Genomic DNA, 24,554 nt, shown 5'->3' with positions numbered 1-24,554 from the left:
TACGAGGAGGCTACACGCCGTGCTTAACACACGAGGCTGCACCTCAATGGGTGTTGGGCCAGGGGAAGGCTGAAACAAGTGTGTAAATGGTGCGCATCTTCCAGAGACCAATGTTTTAATACAAGATAAGGATATTGGGGAAGGGGTGGTTTATAAGAAGAAGAAAAATTCCATTTTTAAATCAATGAATTATGGGACGAACACAAGGATCGTTAGGAGTGCTAACAAATTGTGGTTGTTACCCTGGTGGCCTGGCCGACTCGGGTGTCCACTCCCGTTTGCTGTTTCAGAGAGTCGGTGCTGGAGAATGCAGAAGAACGTGACTTCAGCCCACAGGGACCAGGCTCCCCTGGGCTGTTGCCTAAATTAACTCATCCCCAGCTTTTGCCTCTGCAACATTAAGGCAATGATTATTGCATCACAGGCTGTACAGACTAGAAGGAATAACTGATAACTTTTTTTTTTTTGGGTGAAAAAATTTATATTTAGATTTAGCCAGCTGGACTCAGTTTAGATGATTCCGATTTTGTTGGCAACATCCAAAGCATCATAGTCAGGAGCCAGTCGAACATGTGCCTCTTCTCTGCATCAGGCCTGATCAAGGTGTTGACCTTGGCCACGTCAATGTCCTAGAGCTTCTTCACAGCCTGTTCGATCTGGTGCTTATTGGCCTTGACATCCACAATGAACACAAGTGTGTTGTTGTCTTCTCTTTTCTTCATGGCTGACTCAGTAGTCAGGGGGAACTTGATGATGGCATAGTGATCAAGCTTGTTTGTCCGGGGGGCGCTCTTTCGAGGATATTTGGGCTGCCTCCGCAGATGCAGTGTCTTGGGTCATCCGAATGTAGGTGAGGTGCGGATCTTCTGTTTTTTTGTGACTGTGGACGCCTTTCAGCACCGCGTTCTTGTCCTTCAAAGCCTTTGCTTCGGCTTCGGCTTTGGGAGGGGCAGGGGCTTCCTTCTTAGCCTTCGGCACCATCTTCGTAAAAGGGCATAACTGATAACTTTTATGGGCAGCGTTTGCGAAGCGGCTATGAAACCTTGTCCCGCGTTGTAACTGGATAGGTGCTTTCCAACCTGCCATAATTTTCCAGGACTGTCCTTTTGCAGTCGTCCTTCCAAGAAGCTGCTGCTAATCGTTTACAGAAAGAGCAGCTGCCTTCGTGTTTCTCCTAAGACCCCATAAAATAGCAGGAAAGGAGTGTTCTAAGACACCGTGGGGATAAACCCTTTCACATTTTGGCACCTGACATCTTCCAGCAATTGTCAGGACAAAGGAGGGGTATAACTTCCATTTCAGAGAATAGACATCTTCTAAGCCCTAACTTAGTGATGAGAACGGTCCCCTGGGGGGCCTGGAGGCTTGCTCATGGATTCCGAAGTTGATTGCCAGTACCATCAAGGTAGAGCCTCTGAGCTCTTAATATCTTACTACGATGAATTTTTAAAATTCTGTTATCTCTTGTAAGGAAGTGGAAATACTCAAAGCCAGGGGTTTTTGCCTTCGTTTTGAGATTGCCTGGGATTAAATTTGTCTGCCTCCAGAGATGTCACTGGGAACTCATGCTTTGGATAGCTTTTCTACCAAGTGAGCCAAGACTTTCCTTTTAGTCTTTTCCTTGAGAGCAGTGCCTGAGCTGGCAGGGCAGGAACTGGGCTGAGTTTGAAATGGGAGAACCCGATTTTTGCCCCGTGGAAAGCAAATCTGCTCATTAAGGAGTTCATCCTTAATGCAAGTGAACTTGACTTCGTTAGGATCAGGTGCTAACCAACAAATGGTCAGTGAAAACCTTCTCAGATCCAGATATTAGTGCTCACTGTTCACAGTAACCTTCGAATCACCTGATTATTCAAGTAATGTAGAATAAATTTAGGAGCAGTTGAAAGATTGGTTTTCCAGGAGATCAAGCGTATAATATTATATTTCTCTAAAATACTTGGGGTGGATATTTTATTCTTGGGACTGTTTGCTAGAATATTAATGAGGTAAATTTTATATATAACAAAGTACAGGAAGATTGATGTGAAACTTAATCTCTTAATGTTTATGCCTTAAATTGGATAAATGTATTTGTTCTTTTGGTGCAATTAAGTACGAGAAATAAGCATATAAATACATGCTGTACGTTAAAGAGCAAAATTAAGTCCAGAGGTAGAAAAGTAAATGTTTTTGCTAGATTTTATTAATATATCTGTATGTGTATTTAATAAGTCCTTTGACTTTACTGTACTTTTATCTTTGTGATAAAAAGAAGCTACAAAATTCCATGCTCCAAAACCAAGAAGAAATCATTGGTTCACTACTTTTATATTTTTTCTTTTGCCTTCGTTATAGTTTCTTGTTATTATGCTCATGAAATCAATCACATAGTTACTTAATAACCTAATTTAAATTGTGCATGATGACAGTTTACTTACAAATCAAGGCTGCTGCATTGGAAGCGGGAATTACCCCATCTGAAAAGTCTGAATCGTTCTCCAAACGCCGATCCCATCATCGTAGCTCCTAAGGCTTCATTCCTAAACTTCAGGTTGCATTCATAAACTAAACTGGGAGCATGTTCAAATGAGAGCTACATAATCATTTTAAGGTTTGTCAGGATCAACTCAGTCTTTCCAGTGTGCCTGCCCCTTTTTCCTGGTCCTAAGCATCGAGATGATCACATTTCCTATTGTCATATGTGTCCTCGAATCTCCTCCAGTCGCACCAAGTACAGGGCTAGAATTCCAGAGCCAGTCACTACACGTTTGACTTTTGGACAAGAAGTGGTAAAGCGTTCAATTATTGCATTTTGTATTTAGAAGTATTCAGATTACACTAAAGAAGAAAATAGGAATTATATGAAAAAGTGCACATTGTCAGGGTCAGAAGGAAAATAATAATTAAACCATAAGCCTTTGTTTAAAGAAGGATGATGTCCACTTATATCAAATAAATAAAACTGCATGTATGTTCTTTTTTTAAAGGTATTTTAGATTTTATTTTATATTATTTATTTTATATTATTTAGATTATATTTTAGTAGCTGTCTTCAAGCCACTGAATAAATTGTTTTGATGTCACTGCTTTAAGTTATATAACAAAATATTTCCTCACTGCAGTTGCATATGGCATGTGCAAGTGGCTACAAGGAGGTGGTGTCTCTTCTCCTGGAACATGGCGGGGACCTGAATATAGCAGATAATCAGTACTGGACCCCACTTCATTTGGCAGCAAAGTATGGCCAGGTAAAATGATCTCCTAAATTATTTTAAAAAATCATTCTATAAATAATGCATCATTTCATATTTAATTTTCAAATTTCAAATTGTGTACTAGTCAGCATGAAATTTGACTTTTAATGGCATCCTATTCATAAACAAGTATTTTCATGGTTGAACAAAAACATTGTCTTTTGGAAGGATACATAAAACACACAGTCCTCAGGATTCTGCATATCGTCAAAATTGTTGGAGAAATAAGATAAAATCATAAACATTTTTCATAGAATGGACTTATTATTTTCTTAACATTATGTAGTCCTTATAGTAGTTTAAAATTTTATGAATTGTTAATTCTGTTTGTTCTCTGAAGTTAGTAGAAGTAAAGCAGAATTCCATTTTATGTTTTAGTTTTTCACTATAAATTATATTTCATCTTGACAAATGAAGGTGAATAGCAAATTTTTTTTTCTCTGAATTGGTTTTTGGTCATAGCTAATACAACTTGAGTTAGTATTGCACAAATTACTTTCTCACCAGGTACCATTATATCATCAGGAAGAAGCAAACTGACTTTTAAATGATTTTATGTGGGTGAATGTGGCAGCAGTGTTCATAATAACTGATTAATTTTGAAATCTATTTATACAATTAATGTATTTTGTGTTGGAGAAAGCCGGAGTACTGTTTTGGAAGAGAATTCATTGTTAAGTAAATGTGGAGATTTAGGTTAAACTTGTTGCTTCTCAAACGTTGGTCTGGGGTAGCAGTCATGCCCCTTAGGTTCATAGTAAGTTAAGTCTCTTAGGTACTAACTGGTATGCAAAATATCCATCATAAAATCTGAGTACTGCAGGTGTTGAAATAATTGAAACCATTCACATTTCACACATTTTAGAAAAAGCACATTGCTTAGGGAAAGTCTTTCAAACTAATAAAAATATTGTTTGCTTTGACAACATTTCCTTTATGAAAAGTTTCATTCATTAATAAATATTTCTAACAGGCTCTTTATTAAGTACCCCAAACTGTGTGTTTAGCAAGTAAATGTTTGTGTAAGTAAATGGATGGGTTAAGGGGAAGAGGCTGCAGATAGCTGAAGTCATCAGTCCCAGGGGTCAGGGGTCCTCGGTCCCCCCAGTAGATCATAGGAGTATTGGAGGATCAATAATCTATGTACACCACGAGCACATTGGTTCTGCATTTCTAGCACCATAGCATACCAGAAGACGCTGGGTGAGAGGTTTTGTCTTTAGTAAAAAGTAGAGAAGCAAACACAGAAGCAAGTACTTCCTTGAATACAACCTGTTGACCTGTGCAGAGAAAATGGTGATCGGTGAATTATCAGAACATGCTCATTACAGTCAGTGCTCCCTTTGGAAGGAGCTAAATCGGCAAGTGAGTGAGAGCTTGGTAAAATGTGACAGAATGCCACTTACTTCAACTCAATTAATTAAGGCTTTCATTCTACCCATTTTTTCAATTTTTCTGATTGGACTTTCAGATTTCAGATTGGGTTCATTTTAAAGAATACCAAATTGGTTCCCTTTAACCACTTTCATAAGATAATGGGAGAATGGGACTAGATTTAACAAGTTTTTCTAAAGACATGCCTTGGGGGTTGCCTGGGTGGCTCAGTTGTTTAAGTGTCTGCCTTCAGGTCAGGTCATGATCTCAGGGTCCTGGGATTGAGCCCCATATTGGGCTCCCTGCTCACTGGGGAGTCTGCTTCTCCCTCTCCCTCTGTCCCTTCTCCTGCTTGTGCTCACTCTCTTGCACGCTCTGTCTCTCAAATAAATAAATAAAGTCTTTAAAAAAATAGACATGCCTTGGACTAAATATGTCACTATTGCTGTTATTAGACATTTAAATAATTTTTATCAGAAGCCAGTGTGTGGTTTTTGTTTTATTTGGTTGCAAGTCAGATGAAATATTTGGTATGAGTTGGTGTATTATATTTGTTATTGTGTTTTTTGGTTCTATGATTTCCATTTGTTTTTTATTGTAATTTCTGTGTCTTTGATGGGATTTCCTATTTTTTTCATTTGTTTCAAGAGGATTTGTAGTTGCTTATTGAAGCATTCTTATGAGCTCTGCTTTACCGTCATCATCAGACGATTCTGGCATGATTCATCTTGTTGTTGTCAGTTTATCATCTTTTCTCATTCAAGTTGTGATTTCCTGATCTTGGTATGACAAGTGATTTTTAATTGCATTTTTGGACACTTCAGCTATTATGTTAGGAGAATCTTGGTCCTGTATAAATCTTCTATTTTAGTCATCCTGTTTATGTTTGATATGCAGGGCCTAGTCTACTCCAGTGGGTTGTGGTTCCAGTAACAGTTTAACTTTCAGACCTTTGAGGTGTCATTTTGGTCCACTTGGCCTATCTGGTGTCCCTGGGGTCCTCACTGCTTCTTTTAGTGTCCCCAAAGGTGTGGAAGAAGAGGTTTTCCCAAGCCAGATTACCCCATGTCTCAGGGTGAGGTAGGGGGATTGCCACAAAAGACTTTAAGGGCTGGGAGCCCATTGGGTTATGCTCCCTCTTGCAGGTGCCCCCTCCCAGCTGCCCTTGCCTCTCATTGGGGAGGGGAGTCTCAGCTCAGTGGAAGAAGAGTGCTTGTCCTGGCACTTTGTGTTAGCAGATCGTGGTGCTGGACTCACCTGATGTTGTCTGAGGGACACAGCTGGAATGTGGGAGGGATACATCAACCCAGGCTATCTTCTGTCCCTAAGTTGGGCTGGGAAACACCGGGTATGGGCTAGCCTTCGATTGGGTGGGATTCCTGTCCATGGTTCCTTCCTTCTGCAGGTCCTGAGCCAGTTTACCTTCCTCCTTCCCTCTTCAGAGTTCTTCTTGGGTTTATTGTAGTTAACAGGGAGGATCGGAAAGAACCAGTATAAGCTGGTATGTTTTAAAACAACTGCTCTGTTTCAAAAGAATTACTTCTGAAAGCATCCTGAAGCTTAATAGAGAGTGATGGAAGGAAGTTCATTTATGGTTATTTTCACATGAAACCCATCTGTGGGCAGAAGAGAAATGAAGATGCTTTTATACTATTTCCATTGTGAAGTGTCTACTGGGATCTTTGACTCTGCCTGTTGAACATGTCTCGATGTGACTGATTCTTCCTAACTCATATTTTGAAAGAGCATCTAGACATTCTGTTCTGTGTCCTGGAAGCTGTACGATTAAGGCAGCAAGAATGAGTGGCTTTCAGAAATTATATCCCTCAGGCAATCAGATGGAGCTCCTGAGGCCAAGAGTTCTGTGTGAAAAAAAGGAATTGACCTTTCAGGGGTCCACAGGAAACCCTACCCTGCAGAAATGTGAAGTTCTACCCGAGAGACTACATTTTTAAAGTGCCTGCAATTGAGCTTTATTATAGGATAAGTGTTAAAAAACAGGATTGGAGTCTGATAAAACTTGTATCAGGGAAAGAGACCTATTTGATAGAACCATGACACAAGACTAATGAATATATTAAACTAATAAAACAGGTTGGCTATGTGGTAAAAAAAAAAAAAAATGGCAGTTGGTTTTAGTAATGAAAGTAGATTTTTTTAAAAAGATTTTATTTATTCATTTTAGAGAGATCCCGCTCGTGCAAGTGGGGGGAGGGGCAGGGGCAGAGGGAGAAGCAGACTCCCCGCTGAGCAGGGAGCTCAATCCCAGGACCCCGAGATCATGACCTGAGCTGAAGGCAGACACTTAACCAACTGAGCAACCCAGGTGCCCCATGAAAGTAGATTTTTAACAATTTTAATTTACACAGTTACATTTAAGAAAAAAATAATGATTGGCATATATACGGAGCACGATACCTGCTGTGATGTACAGAACATAAGCCCAGTACGATGGCCACCTCCTTCCTAAAGCTTCCTGGAGATTCCCGTCACACACAAGTTACAGGATGCAGGAGTGGCTGATGAATAAGGCAGGAAGAATCCATGGATGGCAGTATGCTCAACCGATTACCTGCCATCTTTGAACAATTTTTCAAACTTTGGGCTTTCTGAACCTATATTTTCAACCTAGAGAAAGAGTTCTGAACTTACATGGGAAATGGGACCCAAAGCTACATTTAATTTGCAAGATGCAGAGTAATTAAGACTTATGTTTTTGTAACTACTTCTCCAGTGTGCCAGTGATATTTCTAACACTCATCATTTATTAATGATAAGTGAATTAAGAAACGCTTTCCAATTGCTCCATTTATTCTTTCAAAACCAGCTGAAAAATATTTGACCCCAACTTTTAAAAAATGATGTCTATATTTTTTATTCTTTCTTGTGTTTCCCAGACACTTCCCTACACAAACATCTATATTTCATTCTGCCCAACCTGATGAAGCCAGGTTTGTTTTGAGGAACATGGCCTTCTCCCTGGCTCTGAACGACTGGCTGTGTGAACCTAACAAGCCTCACTAATTCTCCTTCCATAGAGTCTGGCCCTTCAATCAATGTGAACTGTCAACCTCTGTTTAAAGGGGGATTCTTACATAGCTCAGGAGATTCTGGGGAATGATGAAGGCAAGTGCGTGAGACGTGTGTTGAACATCACTTGGTGTGTGTTCTGGTCAATTGATCCAGTTGCTAGATTTGTACAGACAGATACCCGACACAAAGGTTTCCAGAAATGGCCATGTATAGTGTTCAAATGAGGCAGATTTAAAAACAAATGTCACCTTTATCCTCTGCTTCTCTAGAAAATGACTAGCCATTGTTCAGTATTTTCTAACTCCTTATACATTTTAGTACTGAGGATAGATCTGAAGATCACATGTGTCTTTTCTGTTTTGCTCCATTAACCCTGTTCAGGTGGGGTCTCCACCAGAATGTAAGCTCTGAGCAGTGAGGACTGTTTGCTTGCCCTCTGTGCTCGGTGCCCAGCAGAGTAACCAGAGGAATTGGAAGGACAGATTGATCAACCAAGAACTCAAAGCGAAGCTCTAACACGCAGAGGCAGGGGGGAGCGGGGAGGCTTTCCTGTTAGAATATAGGACACCAAAACCAAAATACCGTTCTTCAATTCAGACTAAAAAGACAACTAAGAGATTTATGTTAATAGATTTTGAATAAATTGTATCTCAATTATTTTGTCAGGAAAATACCATATGATATATAGAATCATATTTAAAAATTATTCACCTGTAAAAATGCCATTTAGTATTCATTTTGGAAATAATAATTTAGAAATAGGTTTTATCTGAATGTCAAGTTATATGCATGGGAGATTATAACTCTCTGAAGAAATTTACTATAAATAAATTTATCTCAGTTTAGAAAAAAAAAGCTTTAGAAATGCTAACATTTTAAAAGACTAATGGCATTTGTGGAGACTTTCATAGCAATTTCACTTTCTTATAAATACCTTACAAATATAAATACCTTTATGGGGAAGGAAGTTTATAATTTATAACAGTTTTTTTTATTGGCATTTATACTGGGTTGGCATATATATTTTAACACTTCCCTTTATAAATATGTTAACTTTCCATTGAAAAAAAGGAGATGCTTGTTCTTGTCTAAAACTGGGAACTGAATAATTTATGTGACTGATGCCTTTTGGTTTCACAGTTCTTTCATGAGTTGTACATAAAATAAAATTTGATTCTAGCCTGATACATATTTTTAGTGTTTCTAATGGGATTGGTCACACTACAACAAGATAGGAAAGTAACTTCACAAATGCTAAAACCTAAATACCCGTCCCTTCAAAAGTATTTTGTGTCACACCACCCACATATCTGATGTTTAAAGGAGTTGTTTGTATTCTCAAAAACATTTTTGCCCAAGTTCATAAGAACTGAGAAATCTTCAGAGGGTTATTATTATTATTATTATTTCTTCTTTGCTTTGGGAAAACATAAAGACCCTCTCTGGTTTTCCTTCCACCCCTCTAGCACGCGGTGTTGGCAGGCTCAGCGCTCTGTGTGGGTTCCCTCTCTTCTCAGTGTTTACACGTCTTTAGGGAATCTCCACCCTGCAGCCTCCTGTCCCGGACATGCTCATGGCTCCCAAAGCGGCCTCTTGTTTCCCTCTCAGCTTGCAGACCCCTGAGGCCCACCGCCCGGTGGGTGATCTCTACCAGCCTGCCCTCCAGCTGCTCTCCTGTACAAAGGGAATGGTCAGCTCTTTTCTCAACCCCAATGTGCTGCCCTTTCTGTGTGTCATTTACTCACCACCACACTGGGCATCATCCTTCCTCTTATCCCTCCCTGATCTTCCAGTACCCAATAAACCCTGAGTCCATGGGCTTCCACCTAGGAAGGGTGTGGGGCTCTGTGAGGTGTAACCCTGGCCCCCACCCCATCCAGCAGCATCCCTACCCGGGGATCCACTGGCCCGCCTGCCCCGCCCCCAGTCCCTCTGCACATGTAAGCTTTGCCAGTCATCATCACAGCATCTCACACAACATCCTTTGCCCTGCGGGGGACAGGAAGCACGCACTCCATAGCGCAGTTTGCGAGCCCTGTGCGCCTGGACTTACGCTTCCTTCTCCAGCTTCATTCCCCCGCCTCCCCCATCAGGCTGGCACGTATAGCCCTACTCAGCCACTTCTGATTTCTGGACGAGGCCACCATGTGCCTCCTTTCCTGCTCCTTGCTCTTCCTGAAATTGTTAAGTGGTTCAGTCTTACTTACATGGAGGACCACACGGAGATGCCACTTCAGTGGCCCCTCTCCCAGTTTCCCAAATTCCAGTGAGGACGCTCCCCCGTGCATCCGATGTGGCCCCTGTGTCTCCGCACCTCGTCCCTTACCACAGCGGGCTGCAACTGCCCCTTCATTTGTCCGCACTGTCCTCCCATCTGTAACGACCAAGTGTGAAGACAATGAACGCCCTTTCTTATCAGCACAGGGTCCGACCCAGGACGCATAGTTCTGCTCTCGAACGAGGGGAGCCCATGTCTGCCCTAGAGCGGCAGGTGCCTGTTGGTCCAGCAGACTGTGGCGGCACCTGAGCCGCGAGCCCGCAAGCCCACACGTGCACTGGCCAGTGGGAGGGATGGGTCCCCGGATACACACATCTGTCCCCGGCGCCCCAGAGAAACAGCATGTGGGCAGAGGGAGTCCAGCCGAGGGTGAGCAGCACCAGCAACACCTGTTAGGTAGCGTAAGGGGTCATCAAGGAGTCTGACCAGGAGAGGATGCAGGAGAAGGAGGCCATCCAGGAGTCTGACCAGGAGGGGATGCAGGGGAAGGAGGCCATCCAGGAGTCTGACCAGGAGGGGATGCAGGGGAAGGAGGCCATCCAGGAGTCTGACCAGGAGGGGATGCAGGGGAAGGAGGCCATCCAGGAGTCTGACCAGGAGGGGATGCAGGGGAAGGAGGCCATCCAGGAGTCTGACCAGGAGGGGATGCAGGGGAAGGAGGCCATCCAGGAGTCTGACCAGGAGGGGATGCAGGGGAAGGAGGCCATCCAGGAGTCTGACCAGGAGGGGATGCAGGGGAAGGAGGCCATCCAGGAGTCTGACCAGGAGGGGATGCAGGAGAAGGAGGCCATCCAGGAGTCTGACCAGGAGGGGATGCAGGGGAAGGAGGCCATCCAGGAGTCTGACCAGGAGGGGATGCAGGGGAAGGAGGCCATCCAGGAGTCTGACCAGGAGGGGATGCAGGGGAAGGAGGCTGCCACCTGGGCGGGAGGAAGGACCGTCTCTGGAAGGACTGGCAGGTACTGGCGCGATTGGAGAGCCTGTGTTTTCAGGGATGGAGGCAGAACTCTTGTGTTTAATGTGAAATCACAGTTGGGCCACAAATAGGGATAATATTAACAATTTATTAGATGGTTTTGTATTTTACATATGAAATCCTTCAGGGGTTTCTGAGTTGGAGGCATTAACGCGTTACAATGCAGAGCCTGCACCAGGGAGGTAGGATGTGCACCTTGTGTTCTGGGACCTTTAACACTTCAGTTTCTTGTTATTAGATCAAGTGAAACAGTCTCTTCTAGTGTCCCAACTAGAAACCAACTACGTCCAAACACTCATTGCCATTGCTCAACTCTTCAAAGAGGTAATTTAAATGACCATCGAGGAATTAATTTTGCTGAATTTATCCACACTGAAGGACAACTTTCCAAAGAATGAATAAAGTCCTTATCCAGTGAAACTTGTGTGGATTTATATTTCAGCTTAAGTACATTTTCGATTAGCCTGCAGGGTCTCTGTTTCCACACTCACCACCTGCCACACACACACACACTCTCTCTCTCTCTCTCTCTCACTCATCTTATCCTCTGGAGCCTTTGGTGATCACAACGTTCTTGTACTAGTGATGAATTCTTACTGGGTTATGCACTCAACCTATTCGCATTTGAAGCAATTTACCTAAAGGTCTTTTGCGAGGGTAAAGCAAATGTTCCATGTTCCGGAGGAGAGTAAGTGGAATTAGCACGGGCCTGTTTCATTTAGTTCTGTGACGTGCCTCCCCGATTTCTGATTAGAAGCACATGGGGAAAACGGGCTCTAAAAAAAGAAAGGAGTTCCCCAAATGAGAGAAACGTCCTCCTTCCACACATGAATGCCTCTTTTTATGGGCCTGAAATAAAATGGAGTTGCTTTTATTGCTAAAGATTTTCATGTAGGAAACATTTTGCTTTTATTACTGAAATGCTTTCCGTGGTTCCAGTTGAAGCTGCGGAGAGGAGTGGTTTGCTGGGCGATGGGACACGTTTCTCTTTGGAGGCCTGGACACCCTGAGTTGAATTTAGAAATGCAAAGGGATTGTTAGGCGTCTGTCTGACATTTTTGCAGAGATACGAAAGCATTTAGGTTTATTACTGTTCTTTCAAATTTGGGAAAACCAAAGGCAATCTTAGCTCATTTTTGGCTTTTTTTTTTCTTCTTCCTTTCCTTCCTTTGTCCTTCCCTCCCTCCGTCGGTCCATCTTTCTTTTCCTTCTTCTCTTTCATGTGGTTTAAACACAAGCACATCGCTCTCATCTTTAATATAAAACAAAACTCTTTTGGGCACCTGGGTGGCTCAGTCGTTAAGCGTCTGCCTTCGTTTCAGGTCATGGTCCCAGGGTCCTGGGATCAAGTCCCGCATCGGGCTCCCTGCTCCGCGGGAAGCCTGATTCTCCCTCTCCCATTCCCCCTGCTTGTGTTCCTTCTCTCGCTGTGTCTCTCTCTGTCAAATAAATAAAATCTTAAAAAAAAAAAAAAAAAAAAAAAACTCTTTCCTGTACCTATTTTAATGTCCTGGGAATCTGCTCTATATATTTTATCTTTCAGATTTCAAGAGAATCTCTCTTGCTTTAGTAAACTCTCTATTTGGAAATAAAAATAAACTTCTACATATAAGCACTGTAACATAATTTAAATGTTACTGATAGAATCCGTGTTCTGCAAAACCAAATGCTGATTTTGAATGGGCTTTGGGAAAGGTAACAATGAGTAGATTATTTAAAACCTAATTGATTTTTTAATGAAAATTCTAACAAGAACAATCATTGGTGGGTGGGGAGATGTCTTGGTGTGCCTGGATGCAAAGGGGAGAACCACAACACATGTTACAAAAGCAAAACCCAAGATTGGAAAAGCCAGTCTCGTTCTTATCAATATAATAAAGCAAGAAATAGAAACAAAGGACAAAGTTGGGAAAGGAGAAAGGAGGATAAGAATGCCAAAGGAATCAGCAAAATAATGGAAAGACTAGACCCATTAAGTGCATTTATCAAGTTGTTTATGGTGGCATTAAAAACTTAAAATATATAACAATATATTTCACAAAATATTTTAATATTTCTACACTGAAAACTATGGTACACCACAGTGAGGGAGTAAAGAAGACCCAAATAAATGGAGGAGTAAGCCATAATCATGTGTTTTGACCGTGAATATTTTTAAGATATTTGTGGAAGGCTGAATAGTGGCCCCCAGAGATGTCCACACCCTAAACCTCAAAACCTGTCAATATGTTTGTTCACTGAAAAGGCAAAAGAACTTTGCAATTGCGATTAGTTACAGATTTTGAGATGGGAAGAGTTTCCTGGATTACCCAGGTGGGCCCAGTCTCATCACATGGGTCTTTTTTTTTTTTTTTTTAAGATTTTATTTATTTATTTGAGAGAGAGAGAATGAGAGACAGAGAGCATGAGAGGGAGGAGGGTCAGAGGGAGAAGCAGACTCCCTGCCGAGCAGGGAGCCCGATGCGGGACTCGATCCGGGGACTCCAGGATCATGACCTGAGCCGAAGGCAGTCACTTAACCAACTGAGCCACCCAGGTGCCCCACATGGGTCTTTAAAAGCAGAGAACCATTCCTGGCTCAGGGTCCTCCTGCGGTGTGGCTATGCAAAAATGGGCAGACACCTGCAACATTGTTGTCTTGAAGATGAGGGAAGGGGCCACAAGCCAAGGAGCGTGAGTTACCTCTAGAAGCTGGAAAAGGCAAGGACCACATTTGCCCTGAGAGCCAAAGGAAACACAGCGGTGCTGACACCCTGATTTTAACCCAGTGAGACCTGTGTCAGACTGCTGACCTACAGAATTGTAAGATAATATTTTTTTTTCATTTAAACCACTAAATTCGTGATATTTTAAAAAAACCGTATAAAATTAATATGGTATTCGTTTAGAGCAATTCCAATCAAAATCTTAAACCCTTTTTTTTCAAAAATTGAAAAGTTCATTCTAAATTTTTTTTTTTTATTTGACAGAGAGAGACACAGCGAGAGAGGGAACACAAGCAGGGGGAGTGGGGGAGGGAGAAGCAGGCTTCCCGCGGAGCAGGGAGCCTGACGCAGGGCTCGATCCCAGGACCCTGGGATCATGACCCGAGCCGAAGGCAGACGCTAAACCGACTGAGCCACCCTGGTGCCTCCATTCTAAAATTTATATGGAGACACAAAATACCTAAATAGACAAAATCATCTTAAAAAAAAATAAGAAAATTACAGGCTTTTTTCAAGACTTACTATAAGTCTTTCACTTACAAGATTTCAATACTGGCTATAAGCTACACTAATCAAAGTAGTTAGGAAATGCCGTAAGGATAGACAAATAGATCAGTGAAACACACAGGAACATATATAGTCGATGACTTTTCTACAAAGGTACCAAAACAATTCAGTAAGAGAAAAAAGGTCTTTTTAAGAAATATTGCTGAAAAATGAATGGGTGATGGACCAACATAAATTTGAGCTTTCCTCTGTCATTTGCGAAAACTCACTTGAGATGGGCCACAAATATAAAAGTTAAAATTATAAAACCTTTAGGAGAAAATATAGTATGGTATTGTCATGGCCTTTTTTTTTTTTTTTTTTAAGATTTTATTTATTTGAGAGAGAGAGAATGAGAGACAGAGAGCATGAGAGGGAGGAGGGTCAGAGGGAGAAGCAGACCCCCCGCCGAGCAGGGAGCCTGATGCGGGACTCGATCCCGGAACTCCAGGATCATGACCTGAGCCGAAGGCAGTCGCTTAACCAACTGAGCCACCCAGGCGCCCTGTCATGGCCTTTGAGTGGGCAAAGAGTTATTTTGAACATAAAGAGTGCTGAGCACTTGAGAAAAAAATACAGATGTTGCACTTTCACAAAAGCAAAACAAAGTTAATACTCTTCAGGTCTTAAAAAGACATTTTCAAGAATATGAACAGGCAAGTCATAGAACGGGAGGAAATATTTGTAATACACATACCTGACAAATGTATCTAGAACATATAAGAGCATAGATCACTAAAATAGAGAGAAACACTCCAGTAATAAATGGGCAAAGAAGTCTTGAACAGACACTTCACCAAAGAAAGTCTAGGAAGGGCCACTAAACACATGGGAAGGTGTTCAGTATCCTTTGTCATCATGGAAATAAGTTAAAGTAGACTGAAATATTACTTCATTCCCAGTGTGATAGCTAAATTTTTAAATATAACAATATCAAATGTTGGAGGGAATGTGAATCTAGTGATCTGTAAATGCACAATAACAAAATTATTAAATAGAATGTGGAGCAACAGGAACTCTTGTTGGGTATGGGGGTGGACATTTGAGCTCTTTGGAAAACAGTTGGAGCTATCTAAGCCACTTTGATGATGTCCAAACCTTTATCCCAACAATTTCAGTCCTATGTGCATCTGTCCTGAAGAGAGACCCTTGCTCACGTGCACCAAGAAAGATAAATGAGAATATTTATAGCAACGTTATTTGTAAAAATAAATGACTGCAAATGGCTTGAATGTCCAGTGAGGAAGGCAGGTTAATTGTGATATATTTGTACGGTGCAGTTATGTGCGGCCGAGAGAATGAATAAATCTTGTTTCAATCCATCACCTTTGAGGATTCTCAAGAATGCAGTCATGAAAGCAAGGCATCAGTGAATATACACACTAGGATTTCATTTCTCTAAATGTCACAAACAGATAAAGCTGAGCAATATGTTGTTTGGGGGGTACTTCTGTACATAAGGGTTAAACATATAAAGAAATCATAGCCCAAAATAGCCCAAACTTCATGAGAGTGATCAACTCTGGGAAATAGGGAGAGGGATAATTTTGGGAAGAAACACAGAAAGATATCATGAAAGACCTATTTTAAAAAGTTGGGGGGAGCCTGGGTCGCTCAGTCGGTTGAGTGTCTGACTTTTGGTTTCTGCTCAGGTCATGATCTCAGGGTCGTGAGATTGAGCCCCACGTTGGGCTCTGCACTCAGTGGGGAGTCTGCTTGAGATTCCCTCTCTCCCTTTCCTTCTTCTCTTTCCCCCCGTGCTCTCCCTCTCTAAAATAAATAACTCTTTTAAAAAAAGTTGGATAGGGTGCCTGGGTGGCTCAGTTGGTTAAGCGACTGCCTTCGGCTCAGGTCATGATCCTGGAGTCCCAGGATCGAGTCCCACATCAGGCTCCCTGCTCGGCGGGGAGTCTGCTCCCTCTGATCCTCCCGCCTCTCATGCTCTCTCTCTCTCTCTCATTCTCTCTCTCTCTCAAATAAATAAATAAAATAGTAAAAAAAAAAGTTGGATACACTGAAAATTATTTCATTACTTCTCTTTCAATGACTTATGCATATATATATATACATATATATATATATACTCTTTGAATTTATATTTTATAATAAGATTTAAAGAATATATTAATCTCTCATCAAGTTGCTTTCTTTTTTTATAGCTCGAGTTACATTTAAGTTTTCCTAACTCCCCTGTGACTTTAGTTCATATTGTCTGTGGGGCTGCAGTGATTGGACAGGACCAGTGAGACGTTAATGAGTCGCTCAATTAAAACAAAACACATATAACATGTAATTCCTCCCACAAGATGCCCTAAAATAAACCTGAAAGGCGTTAAGTAAGCCTTTTCAAATCCCCAGCAATTTATTCCTCATTTGATAAGAAATTTTTGGTTTGAATGTCTGTTATCTTTTCAAAAGGAACTGGGAAAACTGGAAGCGGAGAGAGTAAGAATCGTTTAGGGTGGAATATGCTCATGCCTTCTCCCTCCAGCAGGCTGGAAGCGCCCTGGAGACCACCCCTGTGTACCACTCCCTGATGAATCTTATTTCAGTGAACTTTACTGTTTCAGACAAACCTGGTGAAGCTTCTTCTGATGCATCAGGCAAATCCAAACCTTCTGAACTGCAATGAAGAGAAGCCCTCAGGTAGGTTGTGAATATCCTGGGACCATGGAGCGGTTACTGACTCCTTCCTATCCTACCGGAACTTGTTCATCCATCATTAACATGGCTGCCGAGCGAGTCAGCCTCCCCTGAGAAGCTCTGCGCAGATGCTCCGTTCGGGCACTCTTCCCAAACTCCCATGCCCACCTCCTGCACAAGATGGCATTACAGGGTGGTTCTGATCACTGGGGGCCCTTGTACTTCCCTGAAATTTGCTTTTGAGGTTTTCAACTTCCTGCACAGTGATTCCTTCAATGTCACTTACTTTCAAATATATTTTTGCTGTTATTTAATTGGTTTCTTACCATTTCAAATACATACTTGTTCATCAGGGTAATTTTAAATAATAATCTTTTTTTTTCCCCCAGCACAGATAGGTATACTGCAAGGAATCGAGACTTGACATCCTCAAGCTAATTTAAAGTTTTCAAAATCTTAATTTAATGTTACAATTTTTGATAAGTATCTTTTGAACATTTCTAGAGTTCTTTTTACTACTGTTCTTTAATAATATTCATCTGCTAATTTAAGAACATGGATGTTGCATTCATTTTCTAGCTTTTATAATTTGACAACAAATTTACTCATAAGTTTTTTGTTTATTAAAAATAAAAATTCTAAGTAACAGAGAAAAGTGTAGCATAGGTAAAAAAAATAATATGAAAATCTTGAAGGTAATAATTGAGCTAAATAACTTAATTCTACTTATTCTTGTTACCATACCTCTAATAACCTAAAAGCACTTTAGGCCTGAGATTTCTCATTGGATGTACTTATAGGAATATGATTACATGATAAACCTCCAGCTTAAGACAGGATGAGAGATTTGCTCTATTATTTTATTGGAGTTAAATATTGTTTAATGTTTATTCATCTTACCTGCTAAAATAAACTGAAGATTTAACAAATGAAGCTCTAAGACGGTGTTATAGTTTCAAACTTTGGAATCAGGCTAATGTTAATGATAGTGTCGTAACCTTAGTATTAATGACAAAAGTGTGTCTAATGACAAATATTAAAAGAGCAAATAGAAATTTGTGGGCTTTTTCTATTTGTTTAATGTATTTATTGTGAAATATGTCACATCCTCTGTTTACTGTAGTTCTAACAGATCACATTTGTCAAGTTCATATCCCTGGCTTCTTTCCCAGAGAAGAGAATATACAATTGACCCTTGACCACAGGGACTCCCATGTGTCACACTTACACCTTTTAGGTCTAGTGTGTTAGACCTAAATGTGCCAAAATGGACACCCAAGGCAACCCACAGTCCTAGAGCCCAGGACGTGACTAAATGTCTGATCTAGCCTCAGCCCTGTCCACCTCAGGATAGGATGGCTGTCTTAGACAATTTGCCTATGTTGGCCATGCCTAGTCTACCATCAGTGTAACCCATTTTCCATGCCTTGTTGGTCAAGAGAGACACAGTGATGGGCTGATAGAGGACTCTCAATAATCACTTGTTGATTGAAGGAAAATACTTCTTTCACACACAAGGGAACAAAGAGCTATAATGCAGTGAGAGTTTTGAGTAAATGCAGGAGGTACCAACATCTAATCCAGCAGCAAGAAAAATGAACCACATAACATAATAGCACAGAGAACAGGAAAGTAGACACCCATATTATGACCAAGCAAATGAAAATTGTCATCAGTATTCTATTCTTGCTATTTTGTGTTCCTTGAATTTGGAGTAGATACAGAAAAAATTATCTGGGGGACAAAAGCAGTTCGGGGTGTAGTTGTTAGGTGGGACAGAAATAATCACCCAAGGTGAGGAAGCCAAGCTGCCTCCTCCTATTTACTGGATATGATTTAACCTAGAGCAAATGGTGATCAAATCTTGGCATAAACATCTTCTTGTGGTGGCTGAATTAACTCATCCAGCCCATCAAGCCTCATAACTTGAATTTGTAGACACAGGTGGTCATGTACTTTAGTCAGGAGGATTGAAAAGGAGCGGTTTTGTCCATTAGGTTCCTAATTGTTATTATTGTGAATTTTTCTTCAGGATCTTTTGACTTCCAGTTTCAATTGTTAGTAAGTGTTAATTTGATTAATGCACATCTGTCTATATTGCTGCCCAAGTATATTCAGATGTTACTGTTAACACGTATTGTATAAGGGAATATAATTGTATTTCAGATTGGAAAAACAGATCACAGAGGCTAGACTCACTGTTTTCATAATGCAACTATTTATTTGTACATCTACAAATAGATGCTTGTAGAATACCTACTACAAGTTTTATAGTAACCCAGTCTTTGGGAATGTGTAACTATTTTCATCAATTTGATTCTTATTCATCAAGATGAAGGAAGAGTCGCACTGAGAATAAAATGACATCAAGTTCTTTCAAGCTTAGCTTCTCCGTGATTTTACATTTTATACATCACCACTCGGGGAATATTATTTTTATATTTTTTCATTTCATTTGTAATTAAATATGCCACAGATACAAAACACAGGCGTCTTTTAAAATGGCAGTACTGCAGTTTTATTCCCACCTTAAACTTGTAGTGTTTTTCATTTTGCTCTAGGTGTTGATGAGTTTTCATGTTTTAAGCACACCAGAATCATTGAAAGGGAACAGTTTTCTGTGATCTCAGCATCCGCTTTTTCTGATGTTTGTACTGTTTCTTGTAGATATCGCTGCATCTGAGTTTATTGAGGAAATGCTGTTGAAAGCCGAAGTTGCCTGGGAAGAAAGGGTAAAAGAGCATTTATCTCTTCCTGCATTGGCCTCCGAGGAGCCCTATGAAGAGATCCTCCATGACGTCCCACCTCTCTCCAGCAAGCTGTAAGTGCCTTCACCGTAGAGTGCTAGCATCGTAGATCTTGCTCATGGAAGAGTTGATTATTTTCTCTGCCATCCCTGCCGACCATTTTATAGTCAGTATTAAGATGGACTCATAACTAAATTGAAGCTGAATGTTAACATCTTTACCAAAAAATACTTGTTGACAATGATGAGTTTAGCCTAATTTTCTGAAAAATCCTCTGATTCTTTTAAACATTATTATTTTATTTAGTTATTAGATCAAGTTTGTCACCATGAGACCAAAGATGATATTTTAAACGTACTCCACGTTTTTAGCTAAACTGATTTGTAGGATTCCCAGTGACTATGGTAATGGCTAAATTCCTCAAGTAGGAAATACAAATATTCACTTTTTTCTCTCTAAAGTACAAAACTTAATGATTTCTGGTTGTCTAAAATATCTCCTAAATACCAATACATACTACAACAAAGATGAACCTCAAAAACGTTATGCCAGGCGAGTGAAACCAGGCACCAGAGGCCACATATCGTATGATCCCATTTGCATGAGGTGTGGAGAATGGGCAAATCCATAGAAACAGAAAGGATATTAGTGGTTGCCAGGAGTGGGGACAGGGGGCAATGGGGAATGACTCTTACTGGATACGGGGTTTCTTTTGGGGATAATGGAAATGTTCTAGAAGTAAACGTGATGCTTACACAAATTTGTGAATATGCTAAAAAAAAAACCACTGGATTGTAAACTTTAAAAGTGTGAATTTTGTGCTATGTGGATCCTATCTCAACAAAAGAAGGAGATACGCAAAAAATATTTCAGGTTGAAAACATTTTTAACATGCCGTTCTTTTTTTTAAGATTTATTTATTTATTTTAGAGAGAGGGAGCGGGAGCAGAGGGGAGAGGGAGAGGGAGAGACACTCAAGCAGATTCCATGACGAACTAGGAGCCTGAGGCAGGGCTCGATCTCAGGACCCTGAGATCATGACCTCAGCTGAAACCAAGAGTGGGTCGTTCAACCGACTGAGCCAGCCAGGTGCCCCTAACACATTGTTCTTTTGATAGAGAACATATATGAAATGAATCAGAGCTTTGGCAGAATTAACAGAAAACATACACATGTTTCTTTCACAGATCTCTTGTGCATCATTTACAAAGCAGCATTTCTTCACACACCAGTTGCTGGAGTCAGTGGTTTAGCCCTGGTGTTCAGGAAGGTTTGGTCTTCTGTCTCTCTCCTCACCTCAGCACTGCTGAGTTTTCCCCAAACCATTTCTATCTTTTCCTTCCATTAAAATAAGCAAATGCTATTGTTCTGTGAAAATCCAAGTTGCCCTGGTTTAAACCAAGCGCCTTCTTGAATGGTTTGATAACCTGAATTTTTAAATGTGAAGCCTGCCCTTCAGCTCTTTGTAGAGGTTCCTCAGCTTTAGGAAGGTGAAGAAGGAATTAGAACAAAATAAAACTCCTGGAAGAAGGGGAAAGAGCAAGTAGGCCTTGCCACGTTGGCCAGTTTTCCTCGGCTCCAGGTAGGAGCAAGCATTCCCATGAAGCTCGCTGCTTCTTTCATCTCATTACTTTGCCCAAAGATGGATAGTGTGTATTCATGGGTATGGGAAGCATACGATTAGAAAGAACTTATTCAGCCTTCTCTTCTTCTCCATGTAATCTGTGTTTATCTTCAGAAAGTCTCTTTTCCCAGCTTTTATCAGCAGCCCTCTTTCTGAGGACTTAACCCGCATTACCTCATCTGAATTATTATCGCCTATCTTTCAATTTTCAATCCAACTTCCTATTCCTTTGCGTTCTACAGTTAATGCACTCCTTTTACATTTTCCTAGGATATATTTTGCTAAATTTTTGAGAAATAGTTGAGTGGTTTCTGATACCTCAGCATACAAGTCAAATTCCCTTTCCAGTATCAACTCCTGTTGATTGTCTTGAGAGGCTTTGTGTGCGGAATCATGAGTTAGTGAAGATAAGAATGTCACTCCCTCTCTACTCCACTGTTAACAGCCACCCTGTCTTTGGTTAAACATTTAATCACGAGGAAATTCCTGTATTATTGAATTATTTCGTATTCCATGTTTCTAAGATATCTTCTATTAAGTGAACAATTTTAAGGGGTCTATTTGTTGCCTCACTTTCAAGTTCGTGAGCAGGTTAGACTTAACTCCAGAGCCCTCCCAGCAACAGTCTTTCCTGTCTGTAAAGCTTTCAGGCTTCCTCTGTCTGCTTTAAATTTGCAACAGGTCTTGTCGTACTTGACTGCCATTCCCCCTTCTGTTCTTTCTTGACTTCTGGCCTCCTCCCCGTGCTGTCTCTCGTGTCCTGACTTGGATCTCAGTGTCGCGCATGCCGTGACTGCCACGAACGAGACAGCTGTGGTGGCATGCACCCTGTGGTGTTGGAACGTGGAAATGCCCGCCCAGGGTCTGTCATCCCTGGAATGTTTGATGTGTGTCAACGTTTGCTATGAGTACTCTATTTCATGGGGTCCTGGAGTGGGAGTCCACAGCAATTCCGCCTAGTACCTGGTGGGGTGGAGTCATTCGCTGAACAGCTGTGGGTGTTCAGCGATTCACGACAACAGCTGACGGTTCCCGTGCGGCGACCAGACTTTAGGATTTGTGCAGTGTTTGTGTGGGCCATTGCCTTTAATCCGCAGAACAGCACAAGTATGCTCTTTCTTTCATTTTTTGTTGCTGTTAATTTTTTAATTTGAATATTGTTGACGCACAATGTTACATTAGTTCCAGGTGTACAACATAGTGATTGAACATCACTATATGCCGGGCTCACCACAAGTGTAGTCACTGTGCATCACCAGACAACGCCATTACAGTATCATCCACTGTATTCCCTTTGCCGTATCATATCCCCATGACGTTTCTCTTTATTTATAATTTTTTTCAGGTTCGATATATTGACACACACAACACAAATATTTCTTTTTAAAATTTTTTATTTAAATCCCGTTTTGCTAACATACAGTGTATTATTAGTTTCAGCGGTAACGCAAACACTTCTGTTCTATCCCCATGTTATCCATCCCTGTCTGAGACTCAGAACTCAAGTAACTGGACTCATGTCACGCACATGTACCCACTCTCGCATTGTTTCAGCAAGGAGATTGGATTTTTCCATCTAGCTCCTTAGAATTTTTATTTGCAATTCGAAAACTTCTAATTTGGCCTGAAAGAGGAAATTGCGGATCTGAATTTCCCTGTTACGGTCAGTCAACTTCAGGCGTGGAGTGTTGTCAAGGTAGCATAAGTGTTTCTTCGTATGACAACTTACGGAGATAGTCTATAATTAGGAAGACATTTCCCATCTGCAGAAATAAGAAGCATGAAGGCTCCTCACTGATCTGCTTTTAAGCTGAAGCTCAAGTCAAATGGAACAACATAGGGCCATTATTTCCCATCTGGGGCCATGTTATTTATCAAACCCTTGGTCTGGCTTGCTCTGAGTGTCTGCATGCACTCCCTGAGGCGACCTGTGAGGCCATGTGCTGTGGTCCTTATGGACGGAGACCCAGAGCCACACATCCTGGTTCAGATGCTAGCTTGCACCTGCTGGCTCTGTGACTTCAGCAATTTAGTCAGTCTTTTTTTTTTTTTTTTTAAAGATTTTATTTATTTATTTGAGAGAGAATGAGAGAGAGAGAGCATGAGAGGGGGGAGGGTCAGTGGGAGAAGCAGACTCCCTGCTGAGCAAGGAGCCCAATGCGGGACTCGATCCTGGGACTCCAGGATCATGACCTGAGCCGAAGGCAGTCGCTTAACCAACTGAGCCACCCAGGCGCTCTAGTCAGAGTCTTTGCTACATGTTGCCTCCAGTGTAAAATGTGGGTGCTGTATAGTAAAGAATTTGTCTGGGCCTTTCTCCTTGTTTCCTGGGAGGGAAGATGCTCAGCCCTTGGAATTCCCAAGCCATAGGACTGCCTCTGTTGTCCAGGATTCCTGGGATCACACTTGAGTTTATGCTCACAAGGTGCCTCATGGTGGGGGCTGGTCATACCAGAAAACCCAGTGCTGGGATGGAATGACTGATCAGTGAGCCAGCCTGGCCTCCGGGAGGCCATCATGTCTATGGAACCAAACCTCAAGGAAGACTCTGCAAGCCCAGTGGAGCTTCCTGGTTGGTGAACACCTCTGTGTGCTTGGGGGCTGATGTGCCTAGATTCCCACACCTCATCTTGCATGTCTGTGTGCATGGCTGATCCTGATTTGTACCTTCTCTCAGAAAGCTGTAATAGTAAGTATAGTGCATTCCTGAGCTCTGCGAGTTGTTCTAGTGAATTATTAAACCTGAGAGAGTTGTGGGAGCCCCTGAGCTGGTAGCTCGTGGGTCAGAAATGTGGGTGAGCATGGAGACTCCCAAAGTTGTGGCTGTGTCTGAAGGGGGGGCAGCCTTGCCCTTAATTTGTGGGGTCCATGCTATAGGTAGTCAGTGTCAGAATTGAGCTGCAGTCCACGGGTGGTGAAGATAGTGGTCAGAAATATCTCATGAGGTGGTTCTTGATGACTCCGTGACTTAATATTTTTGAGACACAGCAATATCTGGCTCATCGTGATACCACATAAGTGCTTGAGAAATGACAGAAAGAAAAGCAGATGTTCTTCATTCATCTGTGATTGTCAGCATCATCATCTAAAGAATAAAGGCCTTCTAGCTCTAAACTAAGACAATAGAATTAAGCTTTCAGTTTGGTGCTTTCAAACTGAATATGACCATATAGAGAAAAACTTATTTTCTAAGGAGCTAGATGGAAAAATCCAATCTCAGAGAAGACCAGCTTCGGTGTGGGTGCGTCCTTTCAGTAGGTTGCTTGGGGCTGGCTCTCCGGGACTTCTGAGTCAGATAGCACCTGGGGTGGAGAGACGATGTGACTGGGAAAAGTCTGGAAAGAGTGGAAAGAGGCAGACCTGAGCAGGTCTGAGGACACAAGGACAAGGCG

The 24,554-nt window shown here is 41.5% G+C and overlaps 1 protein-coding gene across 1 annotated transcript in view; it reads left to right on the top strand.

The window, feature by feature from the left end:
* The window catches only part of MYO16 (myosin XVI), a 435,943-nt gene that overhangs the window by 94,483 nt on the left and 316,906 nt on the right, over positions 1-24,554 (top strand). The window contains exons 6-8 of the mRNA XM_064585765.1: positions 3,105-3,230; positions 16,719-16,794; positions 19,459-19,612. Of these exons, the coding sequence (XP_064441835.1) occupies positions 3,105-3,230; positions 16,719-16,794; positions 19,459-19,612 (356 nt within the window). The remainder of the gene's footprint in view (positions 1-3,104; positions 3,231-16,718; positions 16,795-19,458; positions 19,613-24,554) is intronic.

Source organism: Mirounga angustirostris, unplaced genomic scaffold (assembly GCF_029215605.1).
Source record: "Mirounga angustirostris isolate CCGP_5_RB_7025 unplaced genomic scaffold, mMirAng1.0.hap1 SCAF_3, whole genome shotgun sequence".
Taxonomy (NCBI): Eukaryota; Metazoa; Chordata; class Mammalia; order Carnivora; family Phocidae; genus Mirounga; species Mirounga angustirostris.
Note: the sequence above shows the minus strand (reverse complement) of the source record. Positions and strands in the feature narration are given on the sequence as shown.